The sequence below is a fragment of the Hetaerina americana genome, unplaced genomic scaffold (genome assembly GCF_022747635.1).
Source record: "Hetaerina americana unplaced genomic scaffold, ioHetAmer1.1.p SCAF_10, whole genome shotgun sequence".
Taxonomy (NCBI): Eukaryota; Metazoa; Arthropoda; class Insecta; order Odonata; family Calopterygidae; genus Hetaerina; species Hetaerina americana.
The window spans coordinates 48,573,576-48,593,957 of NW_027286070.1; the positions used below are offsets into that span (position 1 = coordinate 48,573,576).

The 20,382-nt window shown below is 32.4% G+C and overlaps 1 protein-coding gene across 6 annotated transcripts in view; it reads left to right on the top strand.

Annotated features, from left to right (window-relative positions):
* The window catches only part of LOC139700100 (sodium-coupled monocarboxylate transporter 1-like), a 105,418-nt gene that overhangs the window by 82,068 nt on the left and 2,968 nt on the right, over positions 1-20,382 (top strand). For 5 of the 6 annotated variants that reach the window (XM_071598616.1, XM_071598619.1, XM_071598620.1 and 2 more), the window contains 14 exons: positions 941-1,100; positions 1,231-1,296; positions 1,609-1,660; positions 2,244-2,311; positions 2,428-2,582; positions 4,353-4,493; positions 4,646-4,754; positions 5,168-5,277; positions 5,591-5,831; positions 6,026-6,112; positions 6,399-6,565; positions 8,146-8,416; positions 18,704-18,849; positions 18,937-20,382. The exon at positions 18,937-20,382 is cut by the window's right edge and continues 669 nt beyond it. In XM_071598616.1, the coding sequence (XP_071454717.1) occupies positions 941-1,100; positions 1,231-1,296; positions 1,609-1,660; positions 2,244-2,311; positions 2,428-2,582; positions 4,353-4,493; positions 4,646-4,754; positions 5,168-5,277; positions 5,591-5,831; positions 6,026-6,112; positions 6,399-6,565; positions 8,146-8,416; positions 18,704-18,808 (1,732 nt within the window). In that variant the 3' untranslated portion in view covers positions 18,809-18,849; positions 18,937-20,382. The remainder of the gene's footprint in view (positions 1-940; positions 1,101-1,230; positions 1,297-1,608; positions 1,661-2,243; positions 2,312-2,427; positions 2,583-4,352; positions 4,494-4,645; positions 4,755-5,167; positions 5,278-5,590; positions 5,832-6,025; positions 6,113-6,398; positions 6,566-8,145; positions 8,417-18,703; positions 18,850-18,936) is intronic. The other variant, XM_071598617.1, reaches the window with a different exon arrangement.

Consider the following 20,382-nt stretch of genomic DNA (forward strand, 5'->3'; position numbering starts at 1 on the left):
ACTGGATTTATTTTTCTTGCAGTCTTAACAGGTTTGCAGATTAATTAATACATATTTAATAAGTGGATTATTAAATTTTTACTGGAAAACAGAGAATAAGTCAAGTTAGGCAATTTGCAAAGTATTCAATTAGATGAGCATGCTGGTGGTGAACGTTGCATGCTTAAATAAAGGAATTACTATAACATTCCCAAATAACGTGTCCAGGTTTCAATGATATTAGAATTATTCACTTAATTCAATTTTGCCTGATGCAATGTAATCAGAAGAATTTAAGTTACATTCACTCTAGCCAACCCACTAAGACACAAGCTCAAAAAAATGGAATTTATGTCTCCTTTTTAAATGCTTATAGTTTTTTCATGTATCATATTAAATGGGAATATATTTCTTAAATCTACAAAAATCTCGTTTCCTAAAGTTTTATTAAAGAGAACCTTTTACCAGCATATTGGAAGACTGTAGAAACTTCCAATAAATCACTCCTCCTTGTGGCACAGACTGTTAAATAAAAGGCATAAAATGAGTGTAAGATAGTGTAACACCCTTCAACAAGAGCTTGTTTGGTGAGAATTTAATTGCAATATTTACTTACTTCATCATAATTTTAAGAAGCAAATGTATTCTTAAAATCTAGCTGCATCGTATAAATATTAATTTCAGGGCTTAATTTGTATCCTATGATTACTTCATTAAATTCAAAGGCAGTTTATTTTGTTGTGCAAATTTTAATTGTTGATCTAATATGCCCTTTTATCAAGATTTTAGGCTTCTTAATTTATTTCTAAATGTTTTCTGGCTAACTTAAAATGGCTATAACTTACTATGTGTCAGTAACTTATGATATCATTAAATTAACAATTTATTTTAATTTCCCATTTTAGAACACTCTAAAAGTATTTCTTTGCCTAAGGCCATACTTGCATTGGTTTTTTCACAGCTTTCTGTCATCAATTACTCTCATGGGACAACCTGCTGAAGTGTACATGTTTGGAACTCAGATGTGGATGTTTGGATTGGCAGCATTTTTTGTCGTACCCATAGCTGGTTATGTGTTTGTCCCTCTTTTCCACAAGCTTAGAGTCACATCTGCATATGAGGTGAGTGCCTATCTCATCTAAAATTACTGCATTTCTTAATTCCTGTGAGTTATTCAAAATTTAGTAAGCCATTACATTATGAAAATATTAATATATGTATTTAATAGTTATCGAATCCATTTCTTTTCAGTACTTTGGCCTTAGGTTTAATCGTTGGGTGCAGCTCATGGCTTCATTGCTGTTCTCATTCCAAATGGTAAATTATATTTTTTAATTTCTAAATACCCTTTTACCTTCATGTTCCACAACTCACATTCTTTGAAAAAACTTTCTATGCTAAGTTTTTTTTCCAAATGTCCCCCCTTGTTCAATTTAATGAAACAGATAAAGAATTTGGTACTTTCTTCTACTATAAATGTCCTGAATATTCTGTAAGATATTGAAATACCTAAGAAGTTTTTTTATAATGTATCAAATATTATTGGGATAAAATATTAGCTTCATAACCAGATGTTATGACCTGATGTCTATAGTTTAAAATGTTTAATCAACTGCTTTTTCCTTACAGGTGCTATATCTTGCCCTAGTTCTTTACGCTCCAGCACTGGCCTTACATCAAGGTAGGAACTATTCCTTTCCTTCAAAATTGCTCCATAATGTTTATAAGACTCACAAGTTTGATATTTCTTCCTGATTACCTATGTAATGTATTTGAACCATTGTGCTAATTGTCAGTTTAAAAGTAGCTTAAGTCATCATTTGCTTCTTTTAATGAATAAATATAGGATGAAATATAAAAATGTCCCTAATATATTAATACGATTATTTCTTTAAATATCAAACCAAATTTCACCTCAGTCACCTATAAAGCAATTTGAAAGTTTTTTGTGGTGTATTTGGTGGTCAAAAAACTTCTACCGTTATTGAATGAGTGCTGGGGACATAACGGGCACATTTTCAGTTAATCAAATATGGTTTGAAACCCCTTTCTACCTTGAAACAGTCTAAAAAGGGTTAAACTTCACATTATAGAAAATATTTTCATAAAAAAGAGGGTTTTGAGTGTAATAGGATTGAGAATGCCTTTGCTTTTTTGCATTTAACTTATGCTTTGCATAGCACACATTTACATATATGTCACTGTGAATTTGTTTGGTTTAGTTTATAAGACTCCAATTGTTATGTTTTACATTTACTTTACAGTTACTGGTATAAGCACTGAAATTGTAGTGACAGTGATGTATGTAGTCTGCATTTTCTATACGACCCTAGTAAGTTTCATGGCATTTTGTTGAAATAAAATGCCTAAAATTCTTTATTATGTGGTTACTGTATTTTATGGTATGCTTCAAAAGTTATGGCATTCTGAAGATATATTTTTTATTAGGGTGGCATGAAGGCAGTGGTTTGGACTGACACATTCCAAGTGGCCATTTTGTATGGCTCTATGGTAGCAGTTCTCATAAAAGGTACCATTGATCTAGGAGGGATTGCTACTGTATGGGAACGAAATGAAGCCTCTGGAAGGAACATATTTTTCAAGTAAGTGTCAATATTTTTGGGAAACATAATAAGTCTGATATATTTTTAAACTTGGTTTTCCATCAAGCCATTAATAGAGAAGCCCAAATGAGCATGCAGGGCTCTTCATAAGTTGTTTCAAATATAAAATTACTTAAATTTGCACAACTTCCTTGTCCTATCCAGTACAGATCTTTATTTTATAGATATATTTTTCTTAATGTGCAATAAGACTTCATATAAAAGCACCATAAATTTCAGATTGTTTATGAAGGAAACAATGGTCGCCTATACCCTCAACTCTTTTCTGAGATCAATATAAATTAAAACATACTACCTTGATCAAAAATTTCCCGGAATTTATTCAGAAAATTAAAAATACAAGTTTATTCATCTAAATCTATATTGTCCCCTTCAAAGTAATCCCCATCGACTGCAACACACTTATGCCAGCGCTTGATCCAATCCTCGAAACATTTTTTATATTCGGTTTTCGGTATGTCCATCAGTGCTTCCTACGATTTTTCCATTACTTCCTCTCGGCTGCTAAAACGCGTTCCCCGTAATGGTTTTTTAACTCGATTGAACAGAAAGAAGTCACAGGGAGCCAAATCAGGTGAATTCGGTGGCTGTTGGATGGTATTTGTTGCATTTTTCGTCAAAAAATTACGAATAATGATAGCACTGTGCGACGGTGCGTTATCATGGTGCAAAATCCACGAGTTTTCTGCCCACATTTCTGGTCTCTTTCGGCGAATTGCTTCACGCAAACGTCTCATAACGCCCAAATAATACTCTTTGTTTACTGTCTGGCCTTCTGGCAAAAATTCATGATGCACTACACCGTTGTAATCCATGAAAACCGTCAGCATTGCCTTCTTTTTTGACTGAAAACGACGTGGTTTTTTTGGTCTCGGCTCATTTGGTGAACGCCATTCACTTGCCTGATGTCTGGATTGCGTGTCGTACTCATAAACCCACGTCTCGTCTCCAGTAATGATCCTTTTGATGAATGTGGGATCGGATTCAGCCTCGCAAATCATGTCTTTTGCGACGTCAACACGGTCTCTTTTTTGCATGAAATTGAGGTCTTTTGCTGCTACACGACGGAAACCCAAATCATTAACCACAATGTCTTGGGCGGATCCATAGGCAATGTTCAAGTCCTCCGCTATTTCTCTGATGGTTAATTTGCGGTTATTGACCAACATTTCTTTTACTTTATCAATTTTTTCACCGACTTTCGATGTCGATGGTCTGCCACTGCGTTCATCATCTTCGATTGACTCACGACCACTTCTGAACCGCTCGTGCCACTGGTAAACGACCGTTTTTTTTAGAGAATCGTTGCCGAAACACTTTTCCAACATTTCCAACGTCCGTGCGCCACTAAATCCGTTTTTTACGCAAAATTTAATACAAGTTCGTTGTTGCAAATTTAAATCCATTTCTGAAATTGTAAAAAATCGCCAACACACACAGAGATAGATGTACTCTTGGCTACGTAACTTTTGCAAATGTCAAGTTATGACACTAAGATTTAAAGGGAATATCAACAACAGATGTACCAATTTAACAAAAAAAAACAGAACTCAAATTGGAACGATGGGAGCGGCACACGGTGGTTATTCCGGGAACTTTTTGATCAAGGTAGTATATATATTTGGATTTTGAAATTGAATCCCATCCTCTAAAAATTATGAACTGCAAACGGGCATACTTCAATAACTTTAAAAATCTTTTAATCATTACAGAAATGATTGACCAAATGATTTTTTTTCTCTCTACTAGTTGGAATCCAGATCCAACAGATAGGTACACCATCTGGTCTGTTGTGTTGGGTGTTGGATGCCTTCACATTGGCACATATGGAGCAAATCAACTTCAAGTTCAAAGATACCTCTCTGTTGCTACTGTGGAACAAGCCCGAACGTGAGTACCTTTCTTATTTTTAACTTTATTTTTTATCTTTATTTTGCTACTGTAATTATCATTGTAAAAGTAAGAGATTGTAGGACATGAAAATCATCAAAACATAATGTAGCATATTTTATTTGTGTCTAATTTCAATATTTATTCTTCAGGATGCTATGGATCAATGCTACAGGGTGGACTTTGGTTTCCTTATTGACTGTTTATGCTGGCATGCTTATTTATGCTGCTTACTATGACTGTGATCCACTTTTAACAAAGGTAAGAAACATATGACTTAATGGTGTGGGAAAATGATCCATATTGAATGGATTACAGAAAAGCAGTGGGAGAATATGTAGTAAATTATGAATTAACTATGGCCCTCACCTCTCTTAATTTAAGATAATTATGTATTCCCTGGATAGGGTAGTCACTAATATGGCAGAAAGACTTGTTTCTTCCCCTGAATTGTTACAATCAATGAACTAACTTGTATATCACAAGATCATGTTAAGCATAATTGTTTGAGTCTTCTCATATTTAAGCTATGCCACTAATCTAATGGATAATTTATTGCAAAACTTTATCTTCCCAAGATTTAATATGTTACATATATACTCACCATTAACAATTTTGATTTGGTTAAAACTACAATGTTCCCAGGTAAAATTCTTTATCATTCTTTATTATAGGTGATCCAAAAACCAGACCAGCTATTTCCATTGTTTGTGATGGATTCGTTGGGTGATTTCCCAGGCTTCCCAGGACTTTTTGTCTCCGGAATCTTCAGTGCTGGCCTTAGGTTAGTCTATTAGTTGCAGTCATTTTTAAAGCATTTTCAAAATTACAAATGCTCTTAATTAATTTAGAAACTACTCAGCAGACTAAATTTGACTTATCAAAGGAAATATTTTAAATTGGCTGAAGGCTAGAGAAGATGAGGCTTTGAGGCCTTGTCAAATTTTTTTTATAAACATCACTTAAATTCAAATTTAGGTTACAAACAGAGTATTTCATAGGTTAATATTTCCTAAACAAGGAATGGTCTTACAATTAAAATCTTATAGCACCATATCAATTTGAATAAATCTAGAATTTGTCATTTTTTCTTGCAGTACTGTATCAACAGGAGTGAACTCCTTAGCTGCAATCTGGTTTGCTGAGTTAACTGGTGGCTCTGCAGAAGGCAATCTTTCAAAAGGATCTCAGGCCGGGAGTGTTCCAAAATCAGCATTGCTAAATTTCCGCTTGTCTGAAAGGGCATCTGCCCTAACAGTTAAAGCCCTTGCTTTGGGATTTGGTCTTTTGTCATATGCTGTTGTATTTTTGGTTCCTTATATGGGAGGACTTGTACCAGTAAGTATTTTGATTAATGAGCCTTACTGCTTACATAAAAAGAGAGAAATTCATAGGATTCAAATTGTTTTGTAATTTGCACTTTTCAGTGAGTGTGAATGTAGATGAGATTTAGATTTTTGTAATATCTTTGATCAAGTTCCTCTTTCAGTCATTCGCACTATTGTTTTGACATAATATTTGTTTTATTTCAGGTTGCCATTTCACTATCAAGTTTCTTTACTGGATCCCTTTTGGGGGTATTTATTCTTGGAATGTTTGTTCCAGCAGCTAATTCCGTTGTGAGTACCAGCCTATCATGCATTATATAGCTTTTAACTGACCATTTCATTATAATTAGATAAAAAAATGTATGCCATCAGGAATTTTGCAGGTCAATACATTATTTTTTATCAAGCTGATCCCTTCAAGACTACATGCTAATAATATAATTTTGGTAATATTTTACTAGAGACTTATGATAAACATAAATCTCATAAGTAAATTCAGGATACCAAATTTACAGATATTAGTGGGATGAATTTTCTGTTCATTTCACAATTTTAACAGAAAGCATTTCTTTAACAGGGTGCTGCTGTTGGGCTATTATCTGGAGTAAGTATTGTTGGATGGATGACTGCTGGTGGGCAAATATCTGTGGAATCTGGATACCATGTATATGACACCCTACCAACTAATATTGATGGTTGTGCAAGTGCACTCAATATCACAATTCCAACAGTATCATCACAAAGGTCAGTATTTAGAATTATTTTACTAAACTAAAAATGATATAGAGGTGAGCTTTAATGTTGAATTGTCCTGAGAGTATTAATATGCTTCAGATCAGAGCAAGTTACCCAGCAAGAACATCATAGAGGGTTATATGTGAAACTCTTTTTTTTAATTTTTGGTGGAAATGTAAGGTGGATCCTAAGGTGGAGTTTATGTGGATTCAGTCATGAAATTCACCATATTTCCAATTGGAAATCTGGAAATTTCCTAATGGGAGTCACCTTAATTCCATCTAAAACAAAAATTTTTTTCCTGGGATCCACATGAAATTCCCCTTTTGCCACATAAATTGTTTTATTTCCATTTCAAATTTAAAAAACCGCAATGATATTTCAAGTTCTATGAGTTGTTAAAAATCAGACTTAGAGAATTGTAAGTGATGCCAATTTAGCTTTAATTTACGAAAATAAAAGTCAGCCATGACTTTTTCTTTCTGGCATCTTACAATGGGAATTATATTCTTTATTTTATGCCAAATATTCCTCATGGTGAGCATTTTATGCCCTTATATTTGAAAATGCACAGCCTTGAATTATAAATATATGTAAGAAATCATTAAATATGTATTAATTTTTACATCAATAAGCCATCCATAGACTTTCACATTGTTTCATTCAAATAAAATCATGGTTCCAACACAGTACACTGTTTTTAAGAATTCAGAATCTGTTGTATTGATGCTCAAGATAGGACTGGAACAGTGTTTGAAATTATTTACAATAGGGGTGTAGTTTTCAGTAAATGGTCCCAGTTTTCCTGTGCAGATTCTATAATAATAGATAGGGTGCAATATTTGTTATAATAAATTAATATTACTCTGCTCCTAATTCAATAAATAACTACCGGACATATGATATCTGCATTGAATGCACATCCTGATCCTCTCTCTCAGGAATATTTTTTTTTTCATCTAGTTTCAAAACTATGACAAGCAATTCTTAATAGATAAGAGTAATCATTTTGGTGAAGCAAAACATCAGGTCTTTGTTGTTTTTATCCTAAATAATAGCAAACACTTTGAGGATACCATAAAGATTTTTCTTTATATATACCCTGATGAAATAGGGGTGCATCAACTTTGCTTATAATGTTGTTATTAAATGGTTAATTAACTATTATTTGTTACTATTTATTAAGGCATTTATAAACTATTAGAATTAGTTTGGTAAAACCAGTCCTTCTAATAACAAAACAATTATTTCATTCGATCTCTATCCATTATTTTCTATATGCGAGTAAATACTGCACTCTTTAAGTTAAACATATTGCATTGAATTCTAACAGAGTGTGAATCTGGATTGTGAACCAACTTTAAATATGTAGCAGTAACTTTTTGATAGCAAAAGATACGAAGGGCAAGGTACTTATTAATCTTTATGTACCTACTTATTTTATGGTACATCCTTTCAACAGCAATTATATCAATAACTATCACTTGCTATAAAATATTTAATATTGTGCTCTGAAGTGTTATAAGCCATTTATGTCACATTTTGAAAAAATTTTTTTAATCCCAGTCGATTCCTTTTACAAATTTTAGTGAGGAAGCCTTTGCATTATACAGGGTGTCATACCTGTGGCACTCATTTCTCTCAACCACAATTACGTTTGGAGTTGGTGTTTTGGTCAGCCTCCTTTACACATGCCTTCACAGTGATGAGAAACCAGCCAAGGAAATGATAACTGATGATATTCCACAAATATTTAAACCATCAACCCCACAAAAGCAGGCGATTCATGTTTATGGTCTCACAGCAAAGGTCAAGGGTGCAACTACTATGGAAGAAGAGGCAATTAGAAGCAGAAATCAGGTGAGCGGGGCATGTACCCCCCTCATTGAGACCTCTCGAAACCTCTGAGAATATGATCTCAGAACTTATATTGTGATATTTCAACTGTCATTGCATTTATGTTCATTGCGCAAGTTAAATTTCCACTGATAACTGCACTGATATTTAATGAGTTTGCATGTAATTTATTTCTAATACTGCAGTGAGATATAAGCTAATATTTATAAGAGAAGAATCAGTGGAAGAATAAATGAAATTTGCTGCAGTTAGATGAATAATGAAAATTCAGTTGTGCAAAATATATTTGTGCAAAAATGGTAGTATATAATGAAACAGTATTACATGGTAGGTACCTACCTACTTACATATGCATTTTGAGCAGTATTTGAATCATGACAAGTTGTTGGAAAAGTGATAATATATAACTATTTATAATTTAACTAGATGTATAACATATATATAAAAGTAAAAATTAAATTTTCAAGTAATACTAAAGCAGTAAGAAAATATACTATGTGGTATTAGATACTTGAAAAGTTAATATGCATGCATATATATGGAAAATTTGCACTTTCATGGAGTCAATTTACTATGCTGGAAGGAAAAGTGATATTTTCATATATTAAAAATACCCCATAATTTTATGCTAAATAATGTGAGTCCAAGACTTTGAGCATACAAGAACTTATTTAGTAGTATTATGCCATCTCAGTATAAAGCCTGAGCCAAACAAGAGCAGAACATTGAAGAAAAGCCATAGCTATGAGTAATTTATCTTGCTGTTATTAGCTGTGATACGAAGATGATCTGAATCTACATGTAAATATTGTACAAATAGTTTTTATTTAGTCATACTCCTTAAGTCAATTGATGTGAAAAAAGTTCCTAGATAATTATTAGAATTTCTATTCTGTATACATGTGCTTTTGTGGTGTTTTGTGAGTGTTGTACATATGTGTCTGTCCGTCCTGAAGAAGCAGTGATGTATTCTGTTCCTGACTACATTTTTAATATTTGTTCATGTTCATTGAAATAAAAAAACAAACTCTGTGATACCTATTAAATATAGGTAAGTTTTATAAATCTGTCCAATTCTTCAAGCGGGAAAGATATATCAATTTCCCACTTTTTAGAGCATCTGCTTGGGATTTTTTTTGTTGCCTCAGCTCTATGTCAGTCTCATAGATACTACACAGCTTAGAATAGCTGGAAAGTTGTAAGCATATCAATGGATGAATTTAATTTTCCCGTGACGTAGGGAACTTCACCAAGATACACTACAGTTGAAGTATGGATTACTGTTTTCTCACATTAAAAGTGATTTCAAATAAGCATCTTTGTAAAAGCACCCTGTCATTATTGACTGACTTTAAAGCCTAGGTATTTTAATTATAAATAGGTACTTACCTACTAGATATAAGGTCCATAATTTTTTATGAATAAAATCTATATCAATATAAATCCTCTACTTTTACCTTTATATGAACCATGATCTTTTGAATACTGGATACCATTACCGCGTTCTTGCTTTGGATGATAGAGAATTCTGACATTTACTGCCTATGAGGAATCCAAGGTTAACACTAAAAAATGAAAGCCAATCAGGGGGTAACCTATGGAACTGAGTAACAAAAATATTCCACATATTTCTACTCTATACAAATCCTTCCAACAATACTTAATTCTTGTCATATCCTCCTTTCGTACCATTCAAACAAGTAATCGATCAAAACTGTTTTTTTAGTTAAATGGCTGAAAATGGTTGGTTCAATGGTTAACAACAACAGAGCAAGCAGCTCAACTCTGACTCATTCAACAATGTAGCATAAGGTTTCATCTTAATCTTGAGCTAACAAGTTGAAATTAAATCTTACTAGTTGCCTCTTTCTCTGATATTTGTTGAACAGATTCTCCAATTCAAAGGAAATGCCAAAGGCTTCTTGTCTACCTGTATTGTTTCTTAAGATATTTTGGCTGAATTCCAAAATTCTACTGTAAACATAACTGTGACCTGGAAAATAAATGCCTAATGAGCTTCTTTCAGTCTGAATTCAAGGACTAAATCCCAAAATTACCCATTGTGTTGATATTTTCTGACTGGAAGAGCAAAAACACTGCAATAAACAAATGTTAAGAAGTTGAAGCCTAATATTTCATTTCACATTATGCTCTACACATTAAAATTTTGTAGAACTTTCTCCAAAAGATATGAGTAATTATTATTTTTAGATGGAAGATTAGATTAATTTCCATCAATCTTTGATGCTTAATGCAACAACATACTTTCAGCCCAAGAAGCGCGACAGCATGCCCACCATCTATATTACTCTAAAAGATGAGTCAGAATGCAATTAATTTTTTAGAATGAACCTAAGAGAACTAAAATATACAGTCCCCATTACTCAAGGTATTTACAAAACTAGTGGCAAAAATAACAGGGAAGTTACAAAAATAACAGCATATATGACTGATTTGAGGCCTAATGGGTACTTAACTACTGAATGGTGGTTAATAATCTCAACTATCCATACTAAACTTTCAAGAAAGCTCCAAAGAAATGTTTGAATAGGGAACCACCAAACCTTTTCAGCTGATTATAGTTCATTATTTCAGATTTATGATAGAAGAACCAAATGATATTGCTAAGCAAAGATGCTGTTTGAAATTGACTTTTTGGTGTTCAATCAAAAAATACACATTTACACCGAGCTAGGCAGCAGTATAGTAAAATATATCTGCTCCTAGCATTCGGGAGGCCTGGGATTTAATTCCTGAGGCCGGCTACTCTGATCATGGTGAACCGTGGTTTTCCATGATTGTTAAGGCAAAAGTCGGAGTAGTACCTTTTTCAAGGCCACGGCCAACTCCTTTTCCCTTAATGAAAATATTCATTATCTGTCTCATAGTGGGTCGCAGTAGTCCAGGGGTACTGACCAGGGGGCCCACGTTTGATTGCCAGGCAAGCCTATTTGGGCACTCTCAGCTACACCCAACCTTTATGATTTTTCAGTTACCAGATCTCCCAGGGAAAACATAACTGGCACAGGGAAAGGGACTGGCCCCCATGCCCTGAAATGAGAATTTCACTCGCTATCAGGCTTAGTACTGGGTGAACTCTACCCTCACCTACCAAACTTCTTTCCATTTTGATTACTGAGTGTTTATGGGTCTCTTACTTATTAAATGATTAAGCATGCTGTCACAAAATCACTCTTTTAAAAATTTAGAGAACAATGATGTAATTACATATCTGCCTGCATGATGTACCTCCTACACTATATCAAAATATATCCATTATATAAGTTTTATAAATATAATGGTAATAGTCAATTCTAAATACAATGGTCTCTACTTCATGATTCAGCATGTGCAGATAAATTTAGCAGATGTTTCTAAAGCCAACTTATAGAAGAGGAACAAATCAATATAAACAACAAGATTAGTACACATGCTCATATCATTGGTGGGGAAAGATCTAACCTTACACAAATCCCTATAATAGAGTGTGAAAGTCACATATTAGGATAGGTATAATAATTCACTTTGTTGCCTTCAGCTTCTCAGGAGGCATTTGAACCTGAAAAATAACAAAACTTGGCTGGAGATAAGGGTGTCCAAAGTTACTGGGAATTGAATTCAAGCCCTCTGGTCAGTAACCAAATGCTTTACTCACTAGGGTGCACTGCAACGATTAAGTACACACATTGTACATTATATAAAAAAATGGGGTGACAAGCAAATATGAGAATGGCATGCTTATATCACACTTCATGGACCTCCTTCCTTGCGAGAGACATTACTCACAAAGAAATCTTGTACTTCCAACTGCATATTTCCCAGAGAGTGGTTGATGGCTTCCTTAGGTGGCCATGAACTTTAGCACTGGCTCCTGAGAGTACTTGGTTTTTCAAGTCAACTGGTACTCTAATTAGGCTTATTGAAGCTACAAATTCCTTCCAAACTGGGGAAATTAATTACATCTCAAGAAGTGATAAGTTACTGATTTTTATGGAGATGGCAAATTACATGAATTATTGAAAACCTAAAACAAATCCCTATCACTTAACCCCAAAACCTCAAATAATAAAAATGTATTTGCATCATTGATTCCATTATACAGTGATATGACATACCTAATTGTAACATGCTCACATGTGAACAGTGTTTTGTATGCAGATGTTTTGAAACCAGAAAAATAAATACATTCCTAGACAATATGAAAATAAAAAAATAAAGAATGAGTAAAGCATACTCATGGCCATCAATAGTTTATGCTATAAAGTAAATATACAAATATTAAAAACAATTATTTATTAGGATGAAGTGAAAGGCACACTAATACCATCATACCTACATTGCATATAACAACCTCATTAAATATACATTAAATTTTCAGCTGCATTCAACTTAAATTACTTCTTATAGGACAGCTTCATTCCTGAATTATTTCATTTTTTCTATGGTAACCACAATACACTTTAGAGAATAATAGTCAGTCAGAAATGGCAATTACTCATTTTCAAAATTTTCCTAATCCTACTAGATGACTAAACATTAAACTGAAAAAAATAGACATTTTTCAAAATTTGTTGCACCATGGGTTAATTGATTGAACTACTCTAAAAATGGTGATGATGTCCTGATAAGATGTATTGTTAAGAATTGCTGTGATAAATATAAATATGTAAAAGTAGAACTGTCTTTCCCTGTCCACTGATGTACTATATGTGTTGGTAGTTTTGGAGGTTTCCACCTATGATTTTTACCAAATGAATATACTGTGGCATCCATTTGTGTTCAGATGCTAGGTATCTACTAGGGAAGAATAGCTAATTACCTGTGGCAGTGAAAAAATTATACTCATATTGTGCTACTTAGTGAACAATGAAATATTGAAATGTCAGGGAATCACCACTTATTACAAAAACTTACTATTAACTTATTGCGAAAAACCTGACTCAATAAAGGAGCTGTGCTGTGTGATTTAAATATAATAGGATAAAACCCCCTATCTAGTGCTTTGAAACAATTCAATCTAGTCAAGTCAGAGAGTTTCAATGAAAAAGTCACTAAAAGTTTACTAATATCAAATATATGGTGTTAAAAATATATCTAAATTTGGATATAGCCATATTCAATCAGATTAGGAGGGATGTGTACTGTATTTCATAATTACAATTAAGTTGACACCTGTGCACATCTTCTGTGCCTCTTTTTATATCTGCAACTTTGTTTTACTTACAATTAGAAATGGTACTTTATCGAATTATTTTTCAATATGCTGAAATCAATAAAATATTGTGAAAAGGTCATGATTTGTACTTGCACAAAAATTATCAGCAAAGTTTTCCACTAAATATTTTATGAAAAGGTATATGGACCTGAATTATTTACTATTTAATCTACATCAGCTATAAAAGTACAAATCTTATTATGTGTAAGTAGACAATCCTTATTTAAAAGTATACAATATGTATAGTATATGATAAAAAAAGTTAGCATAATTGCACCTATGAAAGTGTAAGCAGAAACAAATGGATCTTACCACAAAAAAACAAGTGAAAAAGTAGTTCCAAGGCTTGAGCAGTGTTATGAAAAAACAAAGAAGAAATTAGTACATACAATTTCGATAACAAGGTACCAAGAGATATATTCAACGCAAAGAGCTCAGTACTCCATATCTACCTGATATATTACAAAAAATAATCAATAATGCAAGTTGAAAAATCAAAGGCATGCATTCAACCATAGAGAAAGTAATAACTATTGGCATTATGGAAGCCGTGATTACTCCACCAGATATCTGAACTACAGTGATTTCTTAAAGTCACAGAACATACAGAAATCCACACCTCCGAATAAGTTCTTTAAAGGAAAAATGTATACAGAAGCCAGTGGAGTGTTCTGTAATAGAAACAAAGCATAGCTCTGTATACAGAATAGGAATCCTCTTGCTATCAATTAGATTTTCCTTTTATTTTCTTGGTGTAGTGCACATATTTACTTAAGGTCATATGGCTCACCGGACATTCATATTGGCTTCACTATTCTCAATAATATCATGCTATATAATTCCAGTTGTGTTAGTTAAGCTATTTTTTAAATATTGTTGATTCTGTAGGGATTAAGTAGATTGAGAAATGGAACCAATAACATTAAAAAAGAAATGAAAAAGGTTATGAAAGTAAATGAAACTGTTATTGCATGATGTTTTGGAGCATTAGAAAGAAATGAGGAGAAAGATGTGGCAGAAAGTTGACAGTAAACATACAAATCCCTGGAAAATTTGCAATATAAGTGAATCTGGTAATGAGGCATAGTAGGGTATGATTAAGGAGTCATGACCTGAAGTCAAATAACATTTTGAATGAGTACATTCAATTTTCCTCAAAATATTGTCCAGCAACAGTTTGTTCACAAACTTCAAAGGTAATTATTTGTAATCATGGCCATTACAAATTGTAATTCATGTTATCAACAGGTTGTCCTTAATGAATGTTATTTTGCAGTATTGGATCATGAAAAGTGTTAACTATTGATATTTACGCCCATTATTTCAATTGCTTTGATCATTGCATTATACTCATCACCTAACCAATTCAATATTCAATAAACACAATAAATTTATCATCCATCCCTGCATTGATGGCATCCAGTTTCTGTGTGAGCAACAGAATATCATTGAAATATTATTCCATCATAGAGTAGTCACTCAATTGCTCTATCTGGAGCTTTCTCAATAAACTTAATCTTTATGGGGCTCCCTTGTGATTTTGGGTTATGTGAAGCTTCTAACTAGCCTCAATCCACTGATGTTGATCATGTTGTCTGAATAACTAATGTATTTATTTAAATCAGTATTAATCAGTAGTTTAATACCTCACACAATCCAATGCTGTGATTTAACAACAAATGAGGTTACCACTTCAGGATGTGAATTTGTAGAGAAAGAAACTCTTAGAAAAGGTGTCCTGGATGTCTCTTTTGTCATACAAAAAAGTGGTTGTATATGATGTGGTTGTGGTTTGCGTGATTTTAGTTTTGTACTCCATTGTTTTATTCCTGTTTTTGTTCATGGTAAATAGTATGGCTGAATTAATGAATGTATAAGAACTTGCACTTTAAGTATGAAGAAGTAGTAGTTCATTAATGACTTAAATTACTCATTTACAAGATCATCTTCACAACCAATAGGAGAACTTCAGAGGACTCTTAGAATTTATGATTTTTGCATATGATAATGAAAATTATGTTGTAAGCGTAATAATAATAATTTATCTGTCCAAGTACCAGAGAGTAAAAAAGACAAATTGCATTTTTAGTAGAGGACACATAAAATAGGAACGACCAAATTTGCAAGAAAAAAGATATTTACTGGTGCTATAGAGCATTCTTTTCAGCAAGAAGGATTTCAGCTTAAACTTGAAGAATGTAAGGAATGTTCAAGTTTTTAATTCAGTTGGTAGATTATTGTTAAAAATGAGACCCATATTACAGGGCCCGAGGTGAGAGTAGTAAGTGCATTCATAAGAAAGATGTAAGTTACCTTACAAGTGCTATAAGTAAGTGCATCAACATTGCCAGAAAATAGTATCAAATTCTTTTTTACTAGTGCAATTACAGTAAAAATATAAATACACGGAAGAGGCAAAACTTTGAACTTCCAGAAAAGGGGAAGACTTGTGGTATCATAACTGACATTAGCTATCAAGCATGCACATTTCTTTTGCAGTTTAAACACAGAAACAGTTTGAGGTGAAGAATCCCAAAGTAATGTATTAGGTAAAATATGAAAGCAAAAAAGACCATAATAGATTAAATGGAGAACATTATCAGGAACAGTAAAACAAATAATGCAGAGATGAGCATAAGAAAACAAAATGAGTTGAGTATTTTCAGAAGACTGTCAGTATGAGAATCCTAATTAAGTTGAGAATTTAAGTTAATGTCAAGAAGTTTGGGAGATTCAGCCTGGGGAAAACGTTTTCCATCTAAAGAAATATTTTAAACTATCGTGGGTGTATTTTTGTGTGTAAATCTCATGACTTGTAACTTAAGCTCCCTTCTTCACCATAACAAAAGATCTACAGGTTTAGATATATATTACAGTTAAATTTTTGTGCTATAACTGAGACAAGATGCACCAGGGGGTTACCCATGTCTTGTTCAAAGGACTTAGGGTATGCCTTCTATTCATACATGTGAATGGTTACAACAACCCTTGAAAACGAAACCTTATATTTTTATGAATGAATCATCATGAAGGAAGAATAATTTACACTAGACTCAAGGATGAAGGTTATTAGTGACTGACCTACCTTATGGGTTATCTTAAATAAAGTCCAAAGAGCCTTCAAACCATTGAATTCCAACATAAAAAACATTTTCCACCCAAATTCTCAGTGTGCTTGTGATAGCCTATGAACTTTTACAAATTAGATTCTGAGTGGCTTGGATTGCAAAAGGAGTGCTGTTTGCAATGTTTGCACTGCTAAAGTAAGCAATGAAATAAAAATCAGCTATTCTTTACAAAATATTTTTAAGCACAACTGCTGGCTGCCAGATGAAAGTGGTGTATCAGTTTTCTGAGTGAGAGAAGGATTACCATTACGGAGCAGGCTAAGTAGGGTAGATGTCTGTAACATACTGAGGAATGCTTGCATAGTCGGTTGATAGATGAGGTTTTGGTTTACAACTACGGAACAATATTTTTGAAGAGTGTTTACTTTTATTGACCAGGAATGAAGGTATTCATTGATTGAATGCTCAGATTGATTTTGCAGTATTGAGTTCTAAGTTTGATATCAGTTTATTCTTATGTTCAGATTAACATTTTCATTTGAGGTTTCTTTGTAAAGTAGAAAAAATCGAAATCAAAATCCATTTAAGTCCAGGCTGAGGGCATTGTTTGTTTTGTGAAAAATGAGTGAAATTTTTTAATGGATGAATGAATATAGGAAATCATTATTTGTGTGATATGACTTTTTTATACAAATATTTATGATTATTCAGCAGTATTTAAAATAATTTAAAAATTAATACTTTTACTTAAGTTAACACAAAATAACATAAATATTAACTGATAAATGTCTGATAAGGTAGGCCAATATGTCAAGCATCTTCTGATCTATTTTTTTACTAAATGCTTGCTTCCAGTGTAGTTACTATTTAATAACCATTCAATCCTTAATCCACAGAGTCCAGCATTTTTTATTTCCCAGATTATTAAATATACAAGAAAATATTTCAAAAACCTCTAGATTATAAAGGTAATTGTAAATTGGTTATCCAAATATATGAGGTAGCATTTAACACTTTTGTGCCAAAAAATTCCAAACCAACTAATCTTTTTGCTTATGTTTCCGCTGGAGCTTTGGAAAATGGTACTGGAATTATTGTAATTATAGTTTTTTCATTCAAAATGCTCATCAATTCAATGCTTTAAATGCTATCTGGTCTAATTCATTCCCTCATACTATAATTTTAAATGCCTTTCCAATTTCTTGTGGTTTGTTTTTATCTTAAAGAGTTACTTTTCAACTGTAACTTAAATATCTGGAAGAGATATAGTACACATTTTTACCTCCTGTGAAAGTCTCTGAGTTCTCTCAATTCACATCAAATCATCCCTTCTTACAGAAATGGGCAAAAATACTAGGGTGAGATAACAAAATTCAGTATTGGAAAATCTTAGTAAAAAGATACCAACTATGTTGTACTCTAGGCTCTAAATTGTGCTAATGAAATTAGTATGTATGTTCAAAAAAGATATATTTTCAACAAAGATATATGGTAGTAGACAAATATTTGAGAAAGATTGTTGACCTGTCACACAGTACACATTAGATGAAAGAAAATATGGTGAAAAAAATTTATTCAACACTGACTATGTATTATTGATAAATTTTTTCTGTATTATTATTGAGCCTTTCTCAAAATAAGATTTCAAAATTAATGCTATTTCTCCTATTCCTGCAGTTAACCAAAAGTTTCACCCAGTGCAATTTTTTCATGTTGTGGTTAAGAGCTTGAATAAGACATGTTGTAAAATGGGTGATAGTAAGTAACTATAACTTAACAATTTTAGTTCTTCTCTCAACTAATGAAAAATGATATCATGTATATATTTTATAGCTTCTTTTCTGTTTGATGAGTGATTTTCATGAACATATATTGCCTAGAAGTATCTGGGTGAATGTGGCTTCTAAAACTATAACATAATGTTACACTTAATCTCGACATTTGAATTTCAGTTACTAAGAAATATATAAAACTTTTGATTAATTCCTCCAACTTATTATTTTTCAGAGTGAGAGTAAATCCGGGATAGATAACCCAACATTTGATGATGGTAAAGTCATCCATGTTGAAAAGTATACTTACACAGGTGACTCACTTGCCTTTCCTCGGTGATAAGGCTGAAGCATCACAAATAGGATTCTCTAGCACTATTGGTAAGCTATTTTCCTTTCTTTAATATCAAACATTTTATGTAAAGATAAATGTTGTAACCCAACAGAGTTCATAATTGAATCTTTCAGAAAATGCTAGATACGTGCTTATCCAATGTTTGAGCATCTCATTGGAAGTTTGAGTGGATCTGACCTTATACACTCATGAATAGATGTTCTAAGGCTGAATTAACTGCATGCAGAAATCAACTCATTAATTTGTCATGTCAAGTTCTTCCAGCAAGATCTTCAAGCAAGATCTTCCAGCTGTTTAAATAGCAGTAGCAGCCAAATCATTGGTAAATTACCAACCCACAGGACTGAAAGCAAATGACTTGACTGTTCTAGGAATATTTAGATTAATCATATTTTAACTGATTTGGCTTCTATGAATATACCTAACCTAAATTTTTCTTCTCAACAATAAATTGTGATTGACCATTTGTTAATAGGTGCCACTTTTGCCTTGCTTATGGTCATTTTTAGCTAGGGCATAAAGATAGATGAGTAGAAAAAACTATTAGTATCAGAAAATATTTTGTGTACTAAGGTGGACAAAATACTTTCTTTTAAAAGAGACTATATAAGCTTTTACAGTGTCTATGATATTTATGAGGGCCTTATTGGATTTTGTTTATGTTATGGGTACCTAATAGGGATCATTGTTATTATCAGGCACCTATGTATGAAGCCAGTAATTAATATCACATGTTAAGATACCTATACAAATTGAAAAGTAAGGCGGAAATTATCAAATAGCACTGCCATGAACCCACCACTAACATTAATAATAATTATTATATGAATGATAATGACTAATAATTATTAAATAATAATAATGGTAATATAAAATCTCAATGTGTTATAATATGACAAAGTATTAGTGATGACTGAAGTTTTCATTCAGGAATCACCAAATTTAAAAGTTACCATTTAAAATATCTGAAGGTGCTACATCATTAGTGTCTTGTGCATTGTCCAATATTTTTTGATAACCATAAATGATAATTAAGCATTTATCTCTATGCATACTTAGAACATGTTTTTCATCAGAATGTAATGGAAGGAAGGAAAAATCTCCATATATTTTTTAGTAATGTTAGAAGCTTCACTTTATTTTGTAAACTGATTAAAAACCACAAAAAATGTCAAACATATTCTTCTCAGTCAGGAAACTCAGTCAGGAAAACATATGCAAATTGGAAGGTGTGAAGAAAGAAGTAACATTATTGGATTGCATGATTCTCTCAATTAATAATTTTTTAATCAACCATTTTGAAGATGATATGGCATCAAGTTAGCAGGCATGACACAGTATAGCAAAAGTAAAACACAGACCCTTTTTGCGACACTTTTAATAATTTTTTAAGAATTACGAAGGCACAGTAATTAAGTATAAGTTTGAAATAAAAATTATGAATTCTATTGTTACTTTGATAAATTTAATTTAAAATAAGTCTCAAAGGACTTTATTTTTTATGAAAAGTATTTAAAAAATTATTGATATTAGCCCAGAAGAGAACATTAAATATAAAT